The sequence below is a fragment of the Garra rufa genome, chromosome 7 (genome assembly GCF_049309525.1).
Source record: "Garra rufa chromosome 7, GarRuf1.0, whole genome shotgun sequence".
NCBI classification, from domain to species: Eukaryota; Metazoa; Chordata; class Actinopteri; order Cypriniformes; family Cyprinidae; genus Garra; species Garra rufa.
The window spans coordinates 13,884,761-13,909,479 of NC_133367.1; the positions used below are offsets into that span (position 1 = coordinate 13,884,761).

Genomic DNA, 24,719 nt, shown 5'->3' on the forward strand with positions numbered 1-24,719 from the left:
ACATTTGCAAACCATGTTAAATATGATTCAACTGCACTCCAGTACTATTGAGGAACAGAGTAGTTGAAATCTCTCTACATTCTTTTTTCATACAAAAAGGTTACTTGATTGATATTTGCCATCCATGTAATCAGATTAATCAACTGGAAAACATTTGTTTTTAATGTATTCCACGGCTTTAAAATTGTTTGATGGATGCAGGGGTGTTTACAGCAACTGTGCACATTTAATCTCTTATAATGCAGGCATCAATTTTTTAGAACAAGAGACTTTATAAATACTTCACTAATAAGTAGGTAATTACATATTGTCTATTTTAAAACTAACAAAAGCTCAGCTACATCTGGAGGAAATGCTGGCATTATCAGCTTTCAAAGTCTGGGCCTAATATATACAAACTTTTTTGTGGTCTCTCTAGCAAGAAATATACTTTTAACACTTGAAATGGTTAACCCAGGCTCACTCTAAACCCCAGGTAAACGGAATCCTGGGTTATTTTTGCACTACTTATAATTTACCCAGGGCTAACAACTTTTAAGATGACATTTCACACTGTACATTCCTATTTGCGGTGCCAGTGTCATTGACAGAACAAAAGCAGCACGCAACCTGTTTACATGCATTGTGTATCCTCAATAGCAATCGCAGACTATCAACTATCAAGTTTTGAACTATTAAAGGTAAGAATGTAACAGTCTCTTCACATCAATTCACATTTTTCTGTCACTATTGACATTTTCCCTAAAACAAATGCTGAAACAACTGTTTATACAATGCGCGTCGTTTCCGTGACTGTCCAAAGCACATAAATATGAGGTTGTCTGTTGCTAAGTATCTAGCAGCTACATTTTAACACTGGCACACATACGCCGCAAAAACAATGCCATCCCTGGTCCAGAGCAAGGATTTATAACCCCAGGTAAAAAGCAGCACTAATCCTTCTTCTAAATTACAAGGGTGACACACCTTTACCTGGGTTTTAAACCAGGATTTAAAACAACAATAACCCAGGGATAAGCGCAGCGTGAAAAGCCCACAGTCACCACAAATGCTACACACAAAGAACACGTTTTTGTGTAATAAAATAAAAAATGACAGAGCAACATTTTTCCCTAATTTCATTCATGGTAATGCACGTTTTGTGAAGATCTTGATGAGCATTGTAGACCTATCAAGAATATTTACAACTGTTGTACTTCACTGAAATTTGAAGGTAAACAACATCTCCTTGAGGTTTGTTACTGCCACAGTAATAAAATAATGCACATGATGAATGAAGACCAAAAATTCACTCCTACTTATGCATAGTTTAGTTTATAGCCTAATTGTTCAGGATATATTGTTCATAAATTGCTATTCACTGAATATACAGTATCTCACAAAAGTGAGTACACCCCTCACATTTCAGCAACCATTTTCGTATATCTTCTCAAGGGACAATACTATAGAAATGAAACTTAGATATATTTTAAAGTAGTCAATGTGCAGCTTGAATAGCAGTTTAGATTTTCTGTTCCCTGAAAATTATTCAACATACAGCCATTCATGTCAAAATAGCTGGCAACAAAAGTGAGTACACCCTAAGTGAACTTGTCCAAAGTGTCAATATTTTGTTAGCACCATTGTTATCTGAAACTGACCAGAGCTGCACAGGTTGTTGCTAGGATCCTCTTCCACTCCTCACGGAGCTGCTGGACGTTAGACACATGGTGCTTCTCCACCTTATGCTTGAGGATGCCCCACAGGTGCTTGATAGGGTTCAGGTCTGGAGACATACTTGGCCTTCACATCACATTCAGCTTCCTCAGCAAGGCAGCTATCATCTTGGTGACGTGTCTGGGGTCGTTATCATGTAGGAAAACTAGTTTCTGGAGGGAAGGCATCATGTTCTGCTTCAGAACGTACAGTACATAATGGAATCCATGTTTCCCTCAATGAACTCCAGCTCCCCAGTACCACCACCATGCTTGACTGTAGACAAGACACAGTTTTCTTGGTACACCTCACCAGAGCATCGCCACACACGCTGGACACCATCTGAGCTAAACAAGTTTATCTTATAGTCTCATCAGACCACAGGACATGGTTTCTGTAATTCATGCTCTTGGACAGGTTGTCAACTGTTTGGAGGCTTTCTTGTGAGCCAGCTTCAGACGAGGCTTCCTTCTGTGACGACGCCTATGCAAACCGACTTGTTGCAGTGTGCGGCATATGTCTGAGCACTGACAAGCTGACCTTCTACTTCTGCAACCTTTAAAGCAATGCTGGCAGCACTCATGCACCTGTTTTTTGAAGCCAGGTTCTGCACCTGACACACAAAACGAGTACTCAACTTCGTTGATCGACCCTTGCAAGGCCTGTTCCGAATGGAACCCATCTTGGAAAACCTCTGTATGACCCTGACCACTGTAGTCTAACTCGGTTTCAGGGTGTTACTGAACCTCTAATAGCCTTGGCCATATTTGTGGAGAGCAAAAATTCTAATTTTCAAATTCTCAAAAAGTTCTTTGCCATGAGATGCCATGTTGAACATCCAGTGGTCAGTATGAGATAATTGTACTTAAAGCACCAAATTTTAACTGCTCTAATACAAGATACACAACTTTGTTTGATCCTGTCAAGCAGACAAAAACAAACATGATGGATAGGACACGTGAATTTGCATGGTTAAACAACATACTGCTGTTATCACTTAAGGTGTACTCACTTTTGTTGCCAGCTATTTTGACAATCATGGCTGTTTGTTAAGATATATTGAGAGGACAGTAAATCTATACTGCTATACAAGCTCCACATTGACTACTCTAAACTATATCCAAGTTTAATTTCTATAGTATTGTCCCTTGAGAAGATATACTAAAATGGTTGCTGAAATGTGAGGGGTGTACTCACTTTTGTGAGATACTGTATACTGTTGGCTGTCAGCCATCCATGTAAACCTGATGCTTTTGGACCATTCTCATCTGAATGACCCAAGAAGCACAATGTTATTTTATAACAAGTAATTACAAATAGTAGCATGAAATAATGAAAACCAAAATGGAGGGTTGAGTTTGGCAGGAAAGAACTGCTTTGTACACACTATTGCACAAATACAGCAACAAAAATTATTTTTTTCATTAAAATAACCGTAATAACAAACGTTATGATCCAAGGCAGCAAAGCACTAAGTGCAATTTGAAGATGCTTCATGGTGACTCAAGAGTAAAGCTTGTTTTATTTAATTTTTTTAACCTGTTTTAATTCAGTTCCAGACTTTCAGTATCTATACATACATACATACATCTGAACATGATGGAAAATGAATACTGTGGCAGGCATTTCCTGTATTCGTCTTATCGAGGACAAACACAGGAACTTGGAGACAAAGGCGCCTAAAGAAACACTCACACTAGATTGAGAGAGGGAGAGAGAAATAAATGATATGGTAAACGGAGTAGGAAACAAGACTGGAACACACCCTGAGGTATCGCTAGTGTGTTTGTGGATGTAAGTGTGAAACCTACCTAGAAAGGTAAAATGATGTCATATCTAAGACAGGTCAACAGACCAACCACAGAGAACGTGAATTATGATAATACAGATGCACAACAATGAAAACAACATCAATGTTAAGCAAGTCACCAAACCAGCGGCGAACCAAAACATCAAATGATATTCAGTACAAAATATCTCACCAACCGTTTGAACCTATTGTTACCCTGGTGACATTTAGGAAAAAGGTGAGCAATTGATTTCTAAAAATTAAAAAACTGAACAAAAGAAGAGAAATTTAAAAACTCAGGGTGTACAGTTGCCATTTTCAACCAAAGAAGGTTTAATCGCATCATTTGTTTACACCATCAAATTGTTAAAACAGAATGCCAAACTTCATGAGAGAAATGAAATATTTATGTTCTCAAACTTGCTATAAGAATTATCAAAACTGCACATGTCGGACATGGGTCAAAATTTGAATTCAACATTTTAGATTCCAATTAAACGTTTGATCTCTATGAGCACGCTAGGCATTAAGGGAAGACCGTCCATCAGCTTAATCATCTTTCCTCTCAAAACAGAAGAGCATTATTCCAGAACAGTGGATAAATTACAGGTTAGTTTCAAAGACGATGCCATTAACTATACATGAGGCAGTGACACCATGTCCTCATCCACTTCAAACTCCTCAGCTCCATCAGGAGAGAAGAGGTAAGTGGGTGGCTTCCAGGGAGATTCATCAAGGCAGGATGGGTACAATTTACCCACGGCACAGCGGAAATCTTTGCCGAGGTCCCAGAGCACACGTTCTGACACGGGCTGCCGCAAGGACCAGCAATCGAGCTCCAGGTCGTACTGATAGAGAGCATACTTCGCCCGCTCATTTAGGTGTGTCTCGCGTATGAAGATGCATAGAGTATTCAGTAGCACCACGGCACGCACGCAGGGGTCAGAGTACCGCTTGGCTGGGATGTTAGCAGCCAGACGCCATTCGTTTTTGTTGACATCGTATATTTCTACTGTAACGGAGGAGCCATCAATAGTGCTTGTTGGTAGACGCAATCCGGAGTTGCCCACCACATGCAGACCACCAATATAGAAGATGAGGTCTCCTAACGCAGCTGCTGAAGCAAAGCAGCGACTAGTCTGTCGCATTGCCATTTCCACCCAAGTGTCAGCTCGAGGGAAGTAGCAGTACATGAGGTCGTGTGTCATGACATAGATGCAGTCCCGGGCCGTTACCGCTGTGCTCCAGCTCCATGCGCAGGGAAGAGGGCTGGTCAAGCTCCATTCGTCCTGCTCGCAATCGTAGCGTTCCACCGTGCGCTTATTCAACTCACCACCCACATTATCGCCGCCAATCGCGTAAATGAAACCCTGACAATACACCAGCGATGGTTTAGTGCGAGCGTATAGCATCGGTGTTTTGGCCACCCATGCGTTCTGCTGGGCATCCAGCCAGTAGAAGCTGTCCACTGAACAGTAGGCTGCCTGCAGTTTGCCACTTTTGCTGCCGTGGGTAGCTAGAGCGCTCTTCAGTGGTATCTGTCCACCGGCAATGAACACATCATTGTCTGGAGTGACCAATGTCCCAACCTTCTGCAAGTCTCCAGGCAGGCTACACAGTTTATAGACCTTCTCCGCTTGAGGACTATAACAGACCACTGTGTGACGTGGACCTATCACGACTGGGTGGCTTTCAGCTGGAGGTTCAGCCTCTACAAAAATGAGCATTTCTTCCTTGGTCATGCCCAGTCTGGGCTTAAAAAACTTTGGCATAGACTTGTACAGGCCTTGCACTACCACTGATTTATCGTTTGGTGGAAGACCTTGGAACCAGGCACGTTGGGTAACTTCAGAAAGCGCATCAATTCGAATCTGGCTAAGGACGGAGGAGAGATACTGAGAACGTGCTTCCATGTTGTATTCCAGCCACAGCATGGCCGCCTCACGTACTGTTTCCTCTTTCTCCACATTAAGATTATCGCTGCTCAGGAGGTCCAGCAAGAGCTCGTGCGAAAGCTGCAGGAAAGCCTCCTGTCGGTAGACGACAGGAAATTTGTGCTCCACCATGCGCTTAGCACTTTGCTTCAACTCTGTGCAACTAAACAGGTCACCGATGCTTAGCATACGGACGCAGTTTTCAGCAGTGATTTTTTTGACCAAGTATTCTCGACACTGCAGTAAAACATCTTCCACCTGAAAGGGAGAAAATGGAAGCCAGAAATAAGTAGACATAAACACTGAGTAACAATATTGTAAATACATACATTTTTCTATCTGGCCAACTTCTAAAGCTGATGTTACTTGGGGCAACTTTTTCTGAGCAATGTTGATTGGGCACTTTCCCATTGAGAATGAGTAACAAATTTCTATCTGGATACTTTAGATTGGTTGTGGACTCTGTGTCACACCTGGTTGGTCGTTGACGGCAACACCGCACAAGAAGTTGCCCCATGTGTCATCAGTCTAAAAGGTCATCAAAATTACATTATACATCACATCAGTGATTCATTGGCTGCTGACCAGTTGTTTTGTGGACATTTTAAAACTGAGATCTCTAAAAATGCCAGAGTGTGCTGCTCAAAGTCTGCAACAATGGCATGCTGTGATGGTACTCTGTGACTCATAGATGTTTTGATTGAAACAAGTGGTAAACTTGGTAAAACAAGTCAGTGTGAGAGCTTTGCGCATGTATGTGGAGGGTAAAATGACAAAACATCAGCAAGCATGTGTATGTGAGTTTGATGACTTTTAACACGTTAACTTTAACCTGTGGAAGAGTGTGTGTAAAACTTTCCAACCTGAAGAAAACAGGCTGTCTCGTACAGAGGTTCCACAGTGGTGTCGTTGATGACTAAGTTCCCGGTGTAAGCATAGGTTATGATGGTCTGCAGCGTGATGGGGTCAACATTTCTAAGATGAACATGTGTCTGTTTGCTCTCACTGAGCCCACTCATAAACATGGCCCTACAAAAACACAAAAAAACAACACTTGTTAAAACAAAGACCTTTGAACAAATCTTGGTTTTAAAGTTCTCACAATTCTCTCATGATTCCAGTCTATTTAAAATAGCAATAGCAAATATGTGGATTAAAATTATTATCTGGTGTCAAATTGTATTTATGGTGTTCTTGTTACAGTGTAATTACAGATTTAAGTACGGAGTAATATTTATTAACTACATATGCTTACTATATGGTTATGGTTAGTTGCATGCAATTATGAATAACTTATTGTTGTTATTACTACATCATGTAAATGTAATATACATGTAACAAGTACATGTACAATAAAATAAAGAGCAACAGGGTGAGCTGTTATTTGAACAGGAATTTTTTACTACTTGGGTGGTGACCAGCACTTCAGGCAATATTATTCAGACAATAAGTCTAACTCAAAAACTTCCAGTTCAGCTGGGGGCCAGAGCAATAGAGTGACATTCACTGTTGAACTAATACTGTCAATGTTACAATATTGTTAGTGAATGCATTGCCATGTTCATATTGTGATTTTCAGTTGTAAATTAGGACTGTGCAATAAGGACCTAAAAACATAAAAAATAAAAATAAAAAAAACTTTTAAGACAATATTTCCTTACTTTACATTCATGAATGCATACATTGTGATGTTTATAAATTAGAATTTTAAATATTTCAAAAGTAAACTAATTAGAGCTTTAAAAAAATCTTTCAAATAACAGAAACTAGAACTAGAATGTGTTTTAAGGCTGGTTTAATTTTTTTGTTGTTGTTGTTGTTTTATGAAAATTCCTAATGAAATACAGTACGTCAAGTTAGGAAAATTATGATTTAAGTTTTTTAATGAAGTATCTAATGCTCATCAAGGCTGCATTAATTTGATCAAAACTAATTATTTTCTATTTTAATAGAAAATATGCAATTTATTCCTGTGATACAAAGCAGAATTATCAGCATCAGTACTGCAGTCCTCAGTGTCACATGATCCTTCAGAAATTGTTCTAATAATGTTGATTTGAAGCTCAATTACTATTAGTGCTCAGTTACTAATAATGATTCTTATTTTTATTAATGTTAAAAACTTCAAAAGTGACAGTAAAAAGAATACATTTAGAAAACGTTTCTTGAGCACCAAATCAGCCTATTGGAAGTAAAAAAAAAATTACATTTATTTACATTACAATAGAAAACAAAAATGTATTAAAAGTACTGTTTAACAACTTAAATGCGTCCAATGTGTAAACAATATGATTTAAGTACTTAATAAAGCAGAAATGCAAGCACAATCAACATATTTTAAACACTTAGGACAGATGATTCTAATGGAGATCGGCTGTTGCCTGGCACTGTCCACTTATTTGCAAAATTGAGCCCTCAACACTTTTTCTGCATGAGCGTGAAATTCAACTCTCACAGGAAATGAACTGCAAATGCTCGCAAGTGGACACGCACCTTGAGGTAAGTGGCAGAGAAATCATCTTTCTGCGATTTAAAAATGCAGTCACATCGAGATTTTATTACAATTTTGATTAATTGCGCTGACCTGTCCTAATTTTCATATTTTTTAAATTACCAGAGCACTGAGCAATTTAAGTAAATAGAAAACTCATAATTGTGGAATGGTGTCATTAAAAATGACATTATCAGTAAAGACAGAATTTTAGAGAATTTCACATTTTTTGTAACACACATTCATACATATAAAATGATATCCTAATTCTGCTTTTTGTTTTAAATGGTTTATAGATTATTCAGTTGAATGTTCATGTGTTCACAAACACTTGCTCCACCCACCTGAAGTAAGAGCTGCAGGTGGCCAGCACCATTTTATGGCAGGGGAACTCGCTCTCCTCCACCAGCAGAGTGATGTCAGTCAACAACTTCTGCTCGTAGAAAAACTTCAGCTGTTCCAGCACAGAAACGGCATAATCTGTGTTGACTTGCCGACGCTCTCCAACCTCCGACATGTTCGTATCCCATGAGTTTTCAACCAGCTTCTGAATGTCAAAGAGTATCTGTGCCTTTCTGCAAAGGCCTGTTCCCTGAATACTTTGAAATAAAGGTTATTCCTCTACCATGCTGAATCACAACTTTTACAGCGGTTCCACAGTGCTCAGCTGTCTTGGAGGACGTTGGGATTGAGGGAGGAAGTGACGTGAGGTAGAGGGAGACGTCTACTTTAGAACACCTGCAGTCCAGCGTATCTGTGAAAAAAAAAAAATGGCCACATTAGATAGCAAAAAAAACAATGAAAAACTTAAACCAATCTCTGATGTACTGTAAAAGAAAAAGTATAATGATAATAATATTTACAGAACAACAATAAAACAACAGCACCAATAATCTACATTTATTTGCTTCAAATGTTTAACCATAAATTAACATTTTATTTTATAAACTTGCCAGCGCCAATTTCTACTTGCTTCAGCGATTGTTCATTTTGGACCTTTAAGACAGGGTCAGTCATATACATATGACATGGCATGAGGGTGAGTAAATGAATGAAATTTTTAGGTGGAGTATAGCTTTAAGCCTATAACTAAAGTCAAAAAAGACAAAATAAAACTAAAGTACTCATGTGCTGTTTTTTAGATGGTTTTCTAGCCACCCTACAGACAATATGCAAGCACCGAATTGAATACTCTATCATGTCTTATCATGCTTGAATGGACAAACACATAAAATTAAAAATCTTTAATCACAATCCAAAAAAACATACTACATGTAGCATGAGCAGTTTTTGATGTAAATTAGTGTATAGTTTTAAATAGAGCTGTCAAAAAGTTTGGTACTGAAATTTTAAAAAAGCGTCCATTTCCCGCTCAGATTTAAGTGCTGTTGAGCCGATTTTTAAACATCGCTGATTGGCCATAGTGTTCACATGCCAATCTATGGCCAATCAGCGATGTTTAAAAATGTGCCGAAAGTACCAAACTCTCTACTTTTTGACAACTCTAGCCTTAGCTTTGGGAAATTATGTATAAAATCAGACGTGCTGAATGAAAATGCAAATTCACTCTCTGACAACAGATTTAAATCCAATTGCTCAAACCACTTCAAGAGGTGATCTGGGATGCAAGTGTAAATGCATCTGGTTGTTAAAGCCACATGTAAATTGTACTCATTCCAAAATATAAAAATAATGTGTGAGAGTGTGTTATAAGCTATATGACATGTTACAGTCACAACAGTGGAGCTAGTTTGTTAAAACAAAATTAGCATTTCAAAAAAAAAAAAGCATTCACAATTTACAGTTTCTCTCCACCACCATTACAGACCAAAGATTTCGATGGCAATGTTCTGCACTCCAGCTTCTCATCAGAATTTTTGTCCAGTCAGATGCTCTCTGGAATCTTAAGCATCACACCCCCCTACACTCTAAAAGATGATTTTTCTGTCTTTTGGCCACACATTTGGTGAGTGCATAGTAGGTGATAGGGAGTGATTTAGACAGTTTACACATCCTTCCCATTAAGCTGAATAAAGTCTGGTTTTGAGCCAGTTATGTGTCACATAAACCATCATAGTTCACACACTGCGTGCTTCAGTACAGAGAGATGACAACAGAAAGCGAATTATATGCTCGAGTCGACGAAGACCACAAAATGTATCCATCCCATTAAACATCAAACACAGCAAAAGGGTTAGACAGCCTCGGCATACAAACCACGCTAATGAGTAAAGGGACAACAATGGTGCCATGTACCAATCTGGCTTTGCCAGACTGTGGTGTGAGTAGGGCTGGGCGATATGGAGCAAAAAATATATCTCGATATATTTTGCTATATCTCGACATACGATATATATCTCGATATCTTTACAGGATAAATAACTAGGGATGCACCGATCATGATTTTTCATGGCCGATTCCGATACCGATTTTTTACAAGCAAGCTGGCCGATTCCGATACCGATTTCCGATTTTTTCAAAAACAAGAAGTTATGCAAGTAAACAACATAAACAACATGTTTATTTAGTATTTAACAGGCCAATCTGGCTTTGGCTATTGAATCAATAGCATCTGACATCTGAAATTAAATAAAAAATAAAAAATATGAAAGTAAATACAGTTTAATAAGTAAAACATGCTTTTAGTAAAGTAAAACAGCAAGCCAACAGGTATTTTAATGTAAAATAATAATAATCATTCTTAACAGAACAGACTTTTATTTTTGGCTTTTCAAAAGTAAAGTAATGCTTTTTACAAAAATAAGCATCTCAGCTTTGTCACAAGTGAGTTTCTTTTTTCATCTGTCACGTGAGAAGCTGAGCTGAACAAACGTACGCTGTCTGCGCTTGTGCAGGGCGAGGACAGGTACGCTTGCGCAACTTCAGCGAGCACAGAAAAGCGGCTGTCCTTTGCAGACATTGCAGATTGCAATCTTCACGTCCTGCTCACAGATTTCGAAAAACCGCCACACAAGTGACATGTTTCTGAATGAATCGAATGCCGCGGCCCGCGTACACACTTCCGGAAAAAAACCGGCCGGGATAAAAACGAAAACCGGCCGGTTGCCGATCACGCGTTAGATGCAAAAACCGGCCGGTTTCGATTTATGGCCGGTCAACCGGTGCATCCCTATAAATAACCCCCCAAAAACTACTGCAAAAACAAATATTCCAAATTTCAAAGTCTTTTTTTACTGAAACTCAGAGGTAGGCAGTTCAAAACAAAGTGCTTCTGCAAATTTTCTTTTAAAAATCCCTGTATACATATTAGAGCTGCACGATTCTGAATAAAATGAGAATCACGATTTTTTGGCTTAGAATAAAGATCACGATTCTGGAGAACTTTATTTTAAAGATTTACCCCTGAACATTAGGTTATCAAACAGCAGTAACATAGCAGTAAAATAAGACATAATAAACTTGGCTTTAAATTTAAAGAAATTTAATGAAAAATAATGTAATAATGTAATGAAAAAAACACCATTAAACATAAAAAAAACAAACATACAAAGTTATTATGTCAGAGAAAAGCGATTTAAAGATTCTTAGCTAAAAACACTTGCCTGTCAACATTTTATGGCTATCACCGTCCTCTGTGGGATGCCCAAGTTTACTTCACCATTTTACAAATAAATCCTAATCTAATCATGACAAACCATATAACGTTGGAAAGGTCTAAGGCTCCTAAATAGATATTTGACATTTTGTGTTACAAATTGTAGAGTGCACCTTAAAAATCTACTTCATAACAGGAGTTCTGATCTTTTTCACAGACATCCTTGTTGCCTTTTTCCCTATTACACTTTAGAAATAATAAGAAATGATATATCAGATGAAAACTTAAAATTTCAAAATTCATCATTTGAAAGCCATTTTAAAATCAGACATTAACATGCATTAACATGGACAATGTACATCAAAATCATATTACAAAATGTTTTTGCCCATGAATTATAAAGATTTAAGTTTCAATTCTTAATTTTCACGTCTCTGTTCAAAAATGGGAGTAACAGTTTACAACAGGGGTAACAGGGTTAATGGATCGTCATGCTCATTTATGGTTCCATTGCTGTGCCGGTGTTACGAGATTTTTGGTTTCTGAGATATTTGGTTTCTGTGGGCGGAGCATATATGCATATTAATGAGACATGACCAGACATGCGCGAACGATCGTGAAACTGAAAATATCAGCTCTGCTACATCTTAGAATGTTTAACGATTTTTTCATAAACCTAACAGACCTTTGTCTAATCTATGAACTTATGTCTAAAATGAATGTGTTTACCTTGTTAATGCAGTTACAAAAGTTTTATATGTTGTTGTTTTTTTTCGCGTGAGGTCATCCACGACTAAATGAGAATGACAGGCTTTCACTTCATGTAACTTTATACGCAAACCTCATCTGCATCCAGAATTGATTTCAGTTCGTAGCGGTAGGTAGATTTCTGCATTGCGATGCTTAAACTGAGACTTTATTGTTGTTATTCGTTGTTAAATACATCACTGCCTTTAACATCTTAAACGTCTAGAAATGTATCTGTGGACCAATACGTTTGTTTATAAAATAACCAAATGTGATTGTTTAAGTCTTGTTAACTTGTGATCAAACCACAACTTTGTGTAAATAAACTTACTTGGACTAATAAGTCCATTAGCCTAAAGACATCAACATGTCTGTTCTTTTATCACTTGTTTCATTGTTGTGTTGGATGAAAAGCATTTCAATAAAGCAAAATACTATGTAAAGGTGCTGCAGTAGTTTGTCTTGGAAATGTATGGAAATAGAAAGTAAAAATATAGATTTTTGGTACATCTGCTTTAAAAGAGAAAAATAAATCACAGCCTTTTATGAAAGTCTTGTTAACTTGTGATCAAACCACCTTGTGTAAATAAACTAACTTGAACTATTAAGCCTATTAGCCTAAATCAAGATTGAAAATGTCTGTTTTTTTATAACGTGTTTCACTGTTGTACTGGATGAAAAACATGTACGTCATATCTTTATGGAGTTTAACCACTGATCTATATAACGACTATATATAATACATATAATGTTCTCTATTATAGATCAGTGAGTTTAATGGTGTTTACATGGCTTAATAGAGTCAACAGTACGAAGATCCAAAAGTTATGCAGATTGTGACTATATTCAACATTGTCCAACATTCACCATGTCTTGTTGTGATTGTCATACACTGCAGAAACATGTAATTTATATATTGTTAAAAAGATTTTTTTTTGTCATGTTACAAGATAAAATAAAATATAAGTGAAACCAACAATTCCAGATCACCTGAATGATATGAGCTAACAGTCACTGAAGTTAATCTTTAGTTACTTCTTACAGAAGGTTTAAAATGGGTCCCTCTGGCAATGACTACTATATGTCCTCAAACCCATGAGTGGCCTAATAAAGTTTTTGTAACCTATTTGTGTATCTGTAATAATTTGGAAATGTGATGTTCCAAAGGATTTTTTTTTTTTTTTTGGATTAAAGAGTAAACCAACCAAATGTTTATTTAGTGGGTAATGCCTTTATACTCATGGGTTTTACTTAGAATGAGGGTCCTGTGTAACATACAAACAAAAGATTCCCGTATGCTCCCACAGTGTGTCTGGAGCACAATAAAGCAAGCAAAAGGACTAGGAACAACTTCATCAGATGACAGATTTACACACCCACTTGTTAATCAATTTGCCATTATCAAATTATAAGAATGTGAAGTGTGTCAAAAATGATCACATAAAGCTCTATAAAGATTTTCTTACCCCACTATAATATGCAAATATTCATCATTAGAAGCCAAAAACTGGGGTGGACAGTTATCTAATAAACCAATGTCAGAAGTGAAATCATCTCAGTATCCAATGGACTGAGGAGATTTATCAATTAATTTATTATACTTGTTTGCATTGTTATGAAAAATTTTATATAAGTTGCTATTCCACTAGTTTTGTAAGGGTGAGGTTAGAGATGGATGTAACTACATACAACAAACTTTTTGAGTTCAAGCTTTCTGGAACATTACCTGAGAGTATTTCTAGGAATGCTAAAATTGTTTTCCACAGAAAAGCTAAAAACTTCATTGTACAAAGTGAGTATATGTATATTCTACATCTCAGTTATTATTATTTTATTTTTTTTAATAGTATACTGACTAACTTGCCTTTTTTAGATGAAGTTTTGCATTCTGTAAGGAGGAAGGAAGGAGGTACTTTGGCCAGAGAAAGCCAAAGAAATCTGTATGGAATTGCACAGTAGTGCAATAGGGGCCCACTGTGGCATTCATAAAACCTTGGATGCAGTGAGCACATTAAAAATTTGTTTTAATTGGACATTAAAAAAATAGGTGAGGCAATCTCATGTGTACACTTGTACTTGTGTAAGAGCCTACCAATCAACAAGCAAGAGACAAGATTTTTTACTAATATTTTGCCTCTCCTCCCATAGATGACCTGAGTGACTTATGCATGGCCTGTGGCAATAAATATCCTTATAAAGATGACAAAGTAGACACTTAGGTATGTTTAACTGATTTCATTGCTGTATATGAAACTGCTATATAAGTGTTTATTAATCCATGATCTTAATCTCAAACAGAATCAATGGGACAGCTGCAGTGGTTGCAGGCTTTTTTCTGTTCTTCCCTATATATATATATATATATATATATATATATATATATATATATATATATAAATATATATATATATTATTGTTATTATTATTTTTTTTTAATATTGTCCAAGATTGTTTCTTTGTCCAAGATCCTACTGTAAATAAAATTGTCACCACTACACTTGTTGTTAAATTGCTTTCATAAAAGGCTGTGATTTATTTTTCTCTTTTAAAGCAGATGTACCAAAAATCTATATTTTTACTTTCTGTTTCCATACTTTTCCAAGACAAACTACTGCAGCACCTTTACATAGTATTTTGCTTTATTGAAATGCTTTTCATCCAGCACAACAATGAAACAAGTGATAAAAGAACAGACATGTTGATGTCTTTAGGCTAATAGACTTATTAGTCCAAGTTAGTTTATTTACACAAAGTTGTGGTTTGATCACAAGTTAACAAAACTTGAACAATCACATTTGGTTATTTTATAAATAAACGTATTGGTCCAAAGATACATTTCTAGACGTTTAAGATGTTAAAGGCAGTGATGTATTTAACAACAATAAAGTCTCAGTTTAAGCATCGCAATGCAGAAATCTACCTACCGCTACGAACTGAAATCAATTCTGGATGCAGATGAGGTTTGCGTATAAAGTTACATGAAGTGAAAGCCTGTCATTCTCATTTAGTCGTGGATGACCTCACGCGGAAAAAAACAACAACATACTAATACAACTTTTGTAACTGCATTAACAAGGTAAACACATTTATTTTAGACATAAATTCATAGATTAGACAAAGGTTTGTTAGGTTTATGAAAAAATCGTTAAACATTCTAAGATGTAGCAGAGCTGATATTTTCAGTTTCACGATCGTTCGCGCATGTCTGGTCATGTCTCATTAATATGCATATATGCTCCGCCCACAGAAACCAAATATCTCAGAAACCAAAAATCTCGTAACACCGGCTGTTCATGCAAACATGACGCTGCAATTTTAGAACGTGATTCTGACGGCATTTATTATCCGTGCTTGTGAAAATAAACATATAATCCACATACCGCATCTAATAAACATGTAAACAGTTGTCTAAAACACTCAATCATATTAACTCACACTGGAAGAAAAATGGCGATTGCTGGAATCGCGATTGTGATTTGCAAACATACAGTGCTGCCGCTAACCTGCTGTCCATGACTATCTTCAGCAGCAACAATATACAGTATATTAACAATAAAGATTAGAACATTCAAACTTACTTTTAGCTGCACGCACAAACTGTAAATAAACTTTGTGGAGAACAATCATTTAGCTCTGCACTGAACTCTGCTGCCATGCACTTCTTTTTCGGTCTAGCGGAACTACTCACAGGTGACGCTTAAGCTGTACTGATTGGTGGTTCGAGCTGTCAATTAAAATCCACCAAATAACTTTTACTGTCTGTTATTAGATCATCCTTCAAAACATTAATCTTGTTTAATTGAAAATGAAAGGCATATCTTACCTTATGAGACAGTTTTCCTCGAAAAGCAGACTGTGTGTGATGAGAGTGGCAACTGTTTTTTTTTTTTTTTTCAAATTAGAACGCGGCGGGAAGGCACGACACCAAACCATTGCATCCCGCAATGACTGCAGATAGAAAGTGATTTTACATTTTAAATAAGATTTTTTTTAAATTTTTTTTTTTGGAGGAATTATATATGTATTATCATTATATATAAATATATATTAAATATTACTATGATAAATGTATATTTATATTATTATACATGTTCCATATTTAATAAAGTGAGGGCTAGGCTGTTTAGACCCATAATTAAAAAAGGGGGAAAAAAAGAAAAGAAAAAAAAACATAACCCAGTTGTGGCCCATATGGGACCCACAAATAAGAAATAATGGGCAACCTAACTGGGGCCCACATCTTTATCCAAGTTGGGGCCCACATGCAGCCCATCAAAGTGCCCACTCTGAGCCCATGCCCAGTTGATACCCACATAGCCCAGATAAATCCCATGTGGGGCCCACATGGACATGTTGGCTGGGAGGATCGTCTCCTAAAGAGGATTCAGCTGCGGGATCGGAGTGTCACCAGTGCAGAGCTTGCTCAGGAATGGCAGCAGGCATCTTCCAAGACTTTTGAAAGATGGCCTGGTGTCAGGAAGGGCAGCAAAGAAGCCACTTCTCTCCAAAAAAACAAAAACAAAAAAACATCAGGGACAGATTTATCTTCTGCAAAAAGTATGGCGAATGGACTGCTGAGGACTGGGGCAGACGATTGAGAGACTTTAGACTGCCCTCTAAGGTGCTTAGGAACTTCTACTCCTGCACCATAGAGAGCTCCTGACGGGAAACATCACAACATGGTTTGGGAACAGCACCATGCAGGACAGACAAGCTCTACAGAGGGTGGTTCGATCAGCTGAGCGCATCATCCGCACCAAGCTCCCTGACCTGCACTCGATCTACAACTGGACCAAAGCCAGGAAGATCGTGAAAGACCTCAGCCATCCCAACAATGGCCTGGTCTCTCTGTTTTGCGGTCAGGAAAGCGCTTCCGCTCCCTGAAGGTCAACACTGAGAGACTGATGTGGAGCTTCTTCCTACAGGCTATATGGACTCTCAATCACAACCAAGACTTCACACTCTGATCTGCTTCTCACAAACTATTTCACTACCCACCATGTGCTCATATGGCACACTGCACATTTTGCACACCGCAGAACTGTTAACTTTGAACTGTGACATGCACATTACACACATTCACACATGCACATTCTGCACATTACAGAACTGTGTACTCGAACTATGACTTTGATCTTGTACATATCTTACATCTGCACATTGTCTTGCCCATAACTGCACATTCCTTTTTTTTTGTATATTTATATATTATATTGCTACTTTTTTCTACCATTTTATTGTTGTTTTTGTTATTTTATTTTTATTTTATTTTATTATTTGTGCATAATGTAAATTAATCCATATTTCTCTATATTTATAATTTGTAAAATTCTTTTCTATACTGGAAATTCCTTCTCTAAATTTTATATTTTATAGGTTATCTGCAGTCGTACAACCATTTCACTTCATATCATTCTGTGTATGACTGTGTATGTGACAAATAAAATTTGAATTTAGGGGTGTGAATAAAAAGTAGCCTAATGAGTTACATGTTTTGAGTATAATAAGCCCAACACTGCTAATAATCAACAATTAACATGGTAAAATATTAATTTATTTTGTAATTATTTAACCTGTAACTACTGCTACAGCAATGTGAACTTCCATAAACATCCGCTTCGTTAACTTTTGCATCATTATGCAGAAAATATGAGCAGAGTTTTTGGCATGAAAGACCCATGACTGGCAGATCAATGTGCTGCGATCTTTTCTCTCCAATACGAGGGAAGTTAAACGAAAAGAAATGTGGAGGATGTTAACTGTGGCAAGATGATTGACAGCCAGTTTACAGTGACAGCAAAGTTTACTGCCACCCACTGCTCTGAAATAGTAACTTGAAAAATAGCAAGGAGCATTAAACAAAATCACTTTAAATTACTTCTGGTCTCTGTTCATTTAGCAGACATCCCTGCTGAAAATAAAAACAGCATATACTGGTTAGGTATATATTTGGGTGCTGGGATGCTGGTTTTAGCTGGTTTACGCTGGTCCTTTGCTAGTTTATGCTGGTCCTTTGCTGGTTCATGCTGGTCATGTTGCTGGTCAAGGACCAGCATAAACCAGCGAAGGACCAGCAAAGGACCAGCATAAACCAGCATCCCAGCACCAAAACATACATAACCAGCAAATGCTGTTTTTTTCAGCAGGGACTTAATTAATGAAAATACGTACTTGACACACTACAGGGCCATTAAAAAACTATTAGATGAAAATAATGAATTGGTGTATTCAGTGATTTCACATTTAAACCTTAAAAATGTCTTTCAACACAAAAACTGACACACATTAATCTCAACACAGTTGTTGTTTTTTGTGGAAAGTACTGTGTTAAACAGTTCTAAGAAGTTGTTGACCACTAGAGTGAGAGGAAAAAAAAAGAAACGCAAAGAGAGAAAATGGTAAGTTGAGAAGAAACAAAAACAACACAGTCATATGATCGGATAAATAAACGTTTCAATTAAGTCCCTTGAGTTTATATTGTAAGCCTGGAAGAATCTTAGATACTTTATTTCTTTCCTCCCACTTCCTTACTTTAATCCATCTGTCCCTTCTGTCCCTGATTTGATGAAAAATGTAGTGTTCTACAAGTGAATCAACAGTCACGTTTGGTACCAATGTCCAGAGAAATAGACTGATAGATAATACAAGTTAGACAGTTTAGTTAGCTCAAATCAATATCAACCAACTTCATAATACAGCTGCTCAGTTGCTTCACTGAACTCTGATTTAATGTCTTTAATGTTTATTCAAGTTGATTGAATACCTCTCTGTTTCCAGAGATGGATTTGTGAAATTGTCTGTTACTAGTAACACTGTTGTTTTAAAATACAAGTTCATTCTTCATAAAATAGCTACTTTTGATGATGCTGTACAGCAACATCTTAATAAAGACGCTGCTATAGCTCCATTTTGTGACTGAATTTTGAAGCACTCTCTCATCGCGATTTATTAGGCCTCCAAACGCTAACATTAGGAAACTTTGTCAATAATCAGTTTACTTAATTGAATGTTTGCTTTTCACCAACTGACAAATTACTTTTTTAATTGATAAGATGGGATTTATTAAATTAGCATGTTTTTACTTCAACTTCCAGATAAGAATAATGCAAACAAAAGAGAATAATCCAAGGCGCAATAAAATGTGGCATCACACCATGGTTCTGTATAGTGTTGAGCAAAAAAAGAAACCATTTCACCTTATATACACTTTATATTGACACTTTATATCTAATTAATTTGACACAGATCTGAATAGAGGACAAAAAAGCATTCACTTCAAAACATCACTTTAGAACTTTAAATTGTTCACAATTAAAGGTGCAGATGATTTTGTGTATCAATCATAGAACATATATGAACCAACAGTGTCCACACATTTTTTTTTTTTTCACATTTGTATTAATTCTCATTTACATATACAGTAGTATACAACAGGGTTGTGCAACCTCTGTCCTAGATGACCATTTTCTTGCAAAATCTAGCTCCAGCCTTAATCAAACACACCTAAACAAGCTAATCAATGTCTTTAAGATCACTAGAAAGCTACAGACAGGTGGATTTTTATCGGAGTTGGCACTAAACTCAATTAAAAGCAATCATTCCAAGGCACACAACAATAAAAGTAGTGGAACAAAACAAAAACAAAAAATAACAAAAATCAAAAACAAAAAATAACATACAATAACAAAACCGTAATTGAGTCTGTATACTAAGAAACTGATTCATATAAACTGAATTCATGTATAATATAAACTATGAGTAATACTATAAGTTTTTTTTTCACCATCACCAAAGTAAAACGGTCAATAATAAATTCCCAGTCATTGTGTAAATACACTCTTAAAATAAAGTGGATTCACGATGCCAGAATAACCTTTTTTTTTGTCTAAATGTGTTTTTTTTTTTTTTTTTGTGGTGAAAGAAGGTTCTTCAGATTATACAAAGTTAAGAAAGAGATGGTTCTTTAAAGAATCTTTGACCGAATGATTCTTTGTGGGGAAAAAATGGCTCTTTGTCATACAAATGTGTGAGTATCATGTCATACAAAAATGTGCAATACTGTCTGAATTTACAGTTAGTTACTAAATATTACTGTTATGAGTTTGATATTTGCATTAAGGGGATCTCCTCCTGCTTAAGCCCACTGTCTAAATCGGTTTCACTCCCTGTGAGAAAAACAAAAAATCACAAAAGGTTATAAAGTTGAAAACCACATAAAATAAAAATAATTTTGGAAATGGAAAATAAATCAAAACTGAACATTTTTAACTGTGGTTATTTTAATAATTATTCTCACCACGGATTGTAACTTTGAATTTCTTGTATTTGGTCTCTCGGCTGCTGATGATCAGTAGTTTATAAACTCCAGTGTGATCAGTTGTGCTGTTTGTGATGGTCAGAGATCCAGTCTGATGATCCAAGTTCAATTTGTTCCTGAATTTCCCTTCAGAGCCATCGTATGTACAGAAACTTGCTTTATTTAGTTCACCTCTAGCGATGAGACTATCTTCAGGTCCAAACATCCAAAGTATCAGATCATCATCTTGTATTTTAATATCATTGTGTAGCGTGACCGAATCTCTCTCTGTTGCAGACTCAGTCTTTTCTTTAATTTCATCCCAGCACCACATTGAAGAAAGAAAATTAACATTATAACAAAATTCACGGCCACCTGATTAATTAGTGGGAAAGGGTGTTTTGCACATGTAAGAAATAACTCCTTTTATGCAAACCTAGTTGACAAAAACCTGCAAGATTCTTGTGTACATTCTTATCGCCTCTTTGCTGCATTATAAATTTTAACAACTACGTAAATACATCAATAAAAATTGGCTGACATAGGTTTTTTTCCTCAGACTTCTCAAGTTGTTTACATCTTTACCTATTAATAATAGCACTTAAATCATTAAAGCAGTCATAAATATGATTACGAGTTATGAGTTACTCACCATGTGCGATAACCATGAATCTCTTGCATGGGCTCTTTTTCCCGCTGGTGATTTGAAGTGTATAAACATCTGAATGTGCTCTGCTGATGTTCCTGATGGTCAGATCTCCAGTTTGCTTGTTTAACTGCAGTCGGTCTCTGAATCTCCCATCAGGACCTTCATATAATGTGGTCTGATTGGTGGCTCGGTTGATTTCAGCTATGATAGTGTCTTTATCACTAAACTTCCACATTATCCGGTCAACTGTGTTTAGTGCACTAATGCCAGTTTGTAGAATGACAGAATCTCCAACTGTATATTTCAGCGTGTTCACTGTAACAGAGAGAGAGACATGTGAATGTGAACATGAATGTGGCTATCCATATTTTAACTATCTTGAGGTACTCACACCAAACAAGAACGTTGAATTTCTTGTATGAGACTTTATTGCTGCTCTTGATCTGCAGTTCGTAAACTCCAGAGTCTGTGCTTTTGGTGTTTGTGATGGTGAGATCTCCAGTTTGTTTGTCCAGCTCCAGTCGGTCTCTGAATCCATCATCATCATCAGCATTGTAGAAAATGCTCTCACCGGTCTGTCCATCGGTTTTGGCTATGATGGCATTTTTAGGCTCAAACTTCCACAGTATCACATCATCTTTCTGTTTTTCAGTAAGACCTGTCTGCAGACAGGCGGATTCTCCTTCTGTGAATTTCAGCGTGTCCACTTCATTTCACAAAGAAACAGAAACACATAAAACCCAACTCAAATACAACTCAAAACCCACTACAGAGCCCAACGAAGTTCAAAAACAAATGTGACCCAGGACCACCAAGTAGCACAGGTATATTTGTAGGAATAGCCAAAAATACATTGCATGTTTCAAAATGATTGATTTTTTTTTAATGCCAAAAATCATTAGGATATTAAGTAAAGATAGTGTTTTATGAATATATTTAGTACATTTCTGACCCTAAATATATCAAAACGTAATTTTTGAGTAATATGCATTTCTAAGAACTTCATATGAATTTTAAAGATGATTTTGCACCCTCAGATTAAAGATTTTCAAATAGTTGTCACTCGCCCAAATGCTGTCATATCCTACCAAACCATACATCAATGGAAAGCTTATTTATTCCGCTTTTCAGACGATGTATGAATCCTTCTGGCTGGTTTTGTGGTCAAGGGTCATAAATAAAAGAACACATTGACAATAACAGACAATACTGCTGGATATTTGAAGTGTTTGAGTTGTGTACCTCGTACAGTAACTTTGAATCTCTTCATTTTTGTCGCTTTGCTGCTGATGATCTTTAACTGATAATCTCCAGAGACTGGGATCCTGATGTCACTAATGGTCAGTTCTCCAGTCTGATGGTCCAGCTGCAGTCTGTCTCTGAATCTCTCATCATCAGTGTATGAGATGTTACTAGCATTTCTGTGGATTTGAGCAATGACCATTTCTTGAGGTCCAAACATCCAGAGCACTTCACTGTCTCTTTGGATTTCGGCTGCACCAGTTTTTAGCGTGACAGAATTTCCCTCCGTCACTGACAATGTCTTCTTATCTGTGTCAACATCAAGCAAATGGAGAAGATATAAAATATTTTTAAAAAATGGTCAACTACATGAAAAAAAAAACACGGTCATGTAAACCTAATTACTCTTTTAAACAATTCCACTCCTATCTTTTCTGTAGATAACACTCACCTTTCTGTTTTTTAGAGTATTTTAACATGTAGCATGTCCCTCCCAGAGCTGCAGCCACTAACAGCAGGACACAAAGACAAATCAGCACAATATAACCAGCGGACAGGCCTGGATCTGGAACCACTGAAAAGACACATGCAATTTCAGTAAGAGGGAACATCTACATTACACTATTTGATGCAATTTGACACTAACTACATACCAACAAAAATGCTGAATCTCTTGTATAGCGTTTCTTTACTATTGGAGATCTGTAGTTGATAAACTCCAGCGTCTGCGGTTCTGATGTCTCTGATGGTCAGAGATCCTGTCTGATTTTCGAGATGTAGCCTCTCTCTGTATATTTCATCTGAACTGAATGTGATCTCATGAATCTTCATGTTCATTTCAGCAATAAGACTGTCTGGATTCGTATGTCCAAATGTCCACTGTATTAGATCATGTTTCTGTGAATCGGTAACACCAGTGTGTAGAGTAACAGAATCCCCTTCCTTCTTGTTTTCTAACCCTGCAAAAATCACATCTGGAAAACAAACACGAACCATTATCGAATTTACAGTGCATTTTGGGATAGAAAAAGAATATAATCTCAATAAAAGTATACATTTTTAACAGTTTGCCAGTTGAAGATTGCGTAAATTTAATCAGAGAACTTTATTTAGGTCTATATAATCATCTATAATTATTTGGATATACAGTTATCAGATTAGATGCATCTGAGCTACTCACCATGGACGGTAACACTGAATGTCTTGATGAAGGTCTCGTTGCTGATGATCTTCAGATGATAATCTCCAGAGTGTTTGGTTCTGATGTCGCTTATGATAAGAGATCCAGTCTTATTGTCCAGCTGCAGTCTGTCTCCAAACCTCCCATCATCAACATCGTATAACGACACTGTCTGAGTTTTCCCATCGATTTTAGCAACAATAGTGTTTTGAGATCCATACATCCACATCAACAAAAATATTCGGTGCATTTCAGTGACATCAGTGTGTAGAGTGAGAGAATCCCCCTCCTTCACTGACACCTTTTTCGTCTCGCCAAACACTCCTGAAGAACAAACAGAAACAGTAACTGAAACAGTAAGACCTTCGTTCATCTTCAAAACAGAAATTAAGATATTTTTTAAGAAATCTTCTATATTTGCACTGAAAACATGACAAATAAAAATATATTTAGCCTATTGCCTATTTGTTTACCTTTGAAGGTTTATATCAAACCTGCATCTCGGGTTTTATGTTTTTATGGTTTTCAGAACGAATTATCATACCTTGATTGTAATCTGATTTCTGAGTTGTTTTTGCTGGTTGATTTGGCTACAGGCCTGATTACGAAATTACGTAATGCAACTTTACGGGCAGTGGGCCACGGTAGTGAGAACCCGCCCCCCCAGATTTTAACACAGACGAACACTTATTTTGTCAATGTGTCTGTTGTAAATGTGAAATTTTGCGAAACAACATTGCCTATACCCTCACGCTAGTATTCTACGCTAGTGCTCGTGACTGAGACCCTTATTTTCTTTTTCTGCCATTCATACACTTTAAGTGAAACCGAAAGTAGACGACTTACCATCTGCAAAAAATGCCAAGGAAAAGAGCAATAACAGTTTCTTCATATTGATGCACTGTGGAATTCTAGCTCATATCATGACTCGATCGATCAGTAGCGGTACCGTCGCGTCTTCGTTGTGTCTCAGCCGCGAACCCAAAACGAGTGACGGTCAAAACCAGTGCTGTCATTGGTGGCACCTTATATAGAAATGAATTGTTGAGCAAGACGAGATGGTTATTATGACATCATAAAACAACAAATGCTGACTCGTGAACATCATTTAAGATGCACACAAATGCTCTTTGACTGTTT

General features: G+C 36.8%; 1 protein-coding gene across 1 annotated transcript; it reads right to left on the bottom strand.

Annotated features, from left to right (window-relative positions):
* Positions 1-3,788: 3,788 nt before the first annotated feature.
* On the bottom strand, positions 3,789-8,659 carry LOC141338463 (kelch repeat and BTB domain-containing protein 2-like). Its single transcript, XM_073844011.1, has 3 exons — positions 8,254-8,659; positions 6,282-6,447; positions 3,789-5,676 (listed from the first exon to the last, which is right to left on the bottom strand). The coding sequence occupies exons 1-3, from the start codon at positions 8,424-8,426 to the stop codon at positions 4,120-4,122; spliced, it is 1,896 nt and encodes a 631-aa protein (XP_073700112.1). The 5' UTR covers positions 8,427-8,659; the 3' UTR covers positions 3,789-4,119.
* Positions 8,660-24,719: the final 16,060 nt, after the last annotated feature.

Excerpts from the sequence above, each read along its gene's own strand:
- LOC141338463 (XM_073844011.1), bottom strand. The coding sequence starts at position 8,426 with ATGTCGGAGGTTGGAGAGCGTCGGCAAGTCAACACAGATTATGCCGTT. Across the intron at positions 6,448-8,253 it reads ACCTGCAGCTCTTACTTCAG|GGCCATGTTTATGAGTGGGC; the intron begins GTGGGTGGAGCA and ends GTGTTTTTGTAG. Across the intron at positions 5,677-6,281 it reads AGACAGCCTGTTTTCTTCAG|GTGGAAGATGTTTTACTGCA; the intron begins GTTGGAAAGTTT and ends TCTCCCTTTCAG.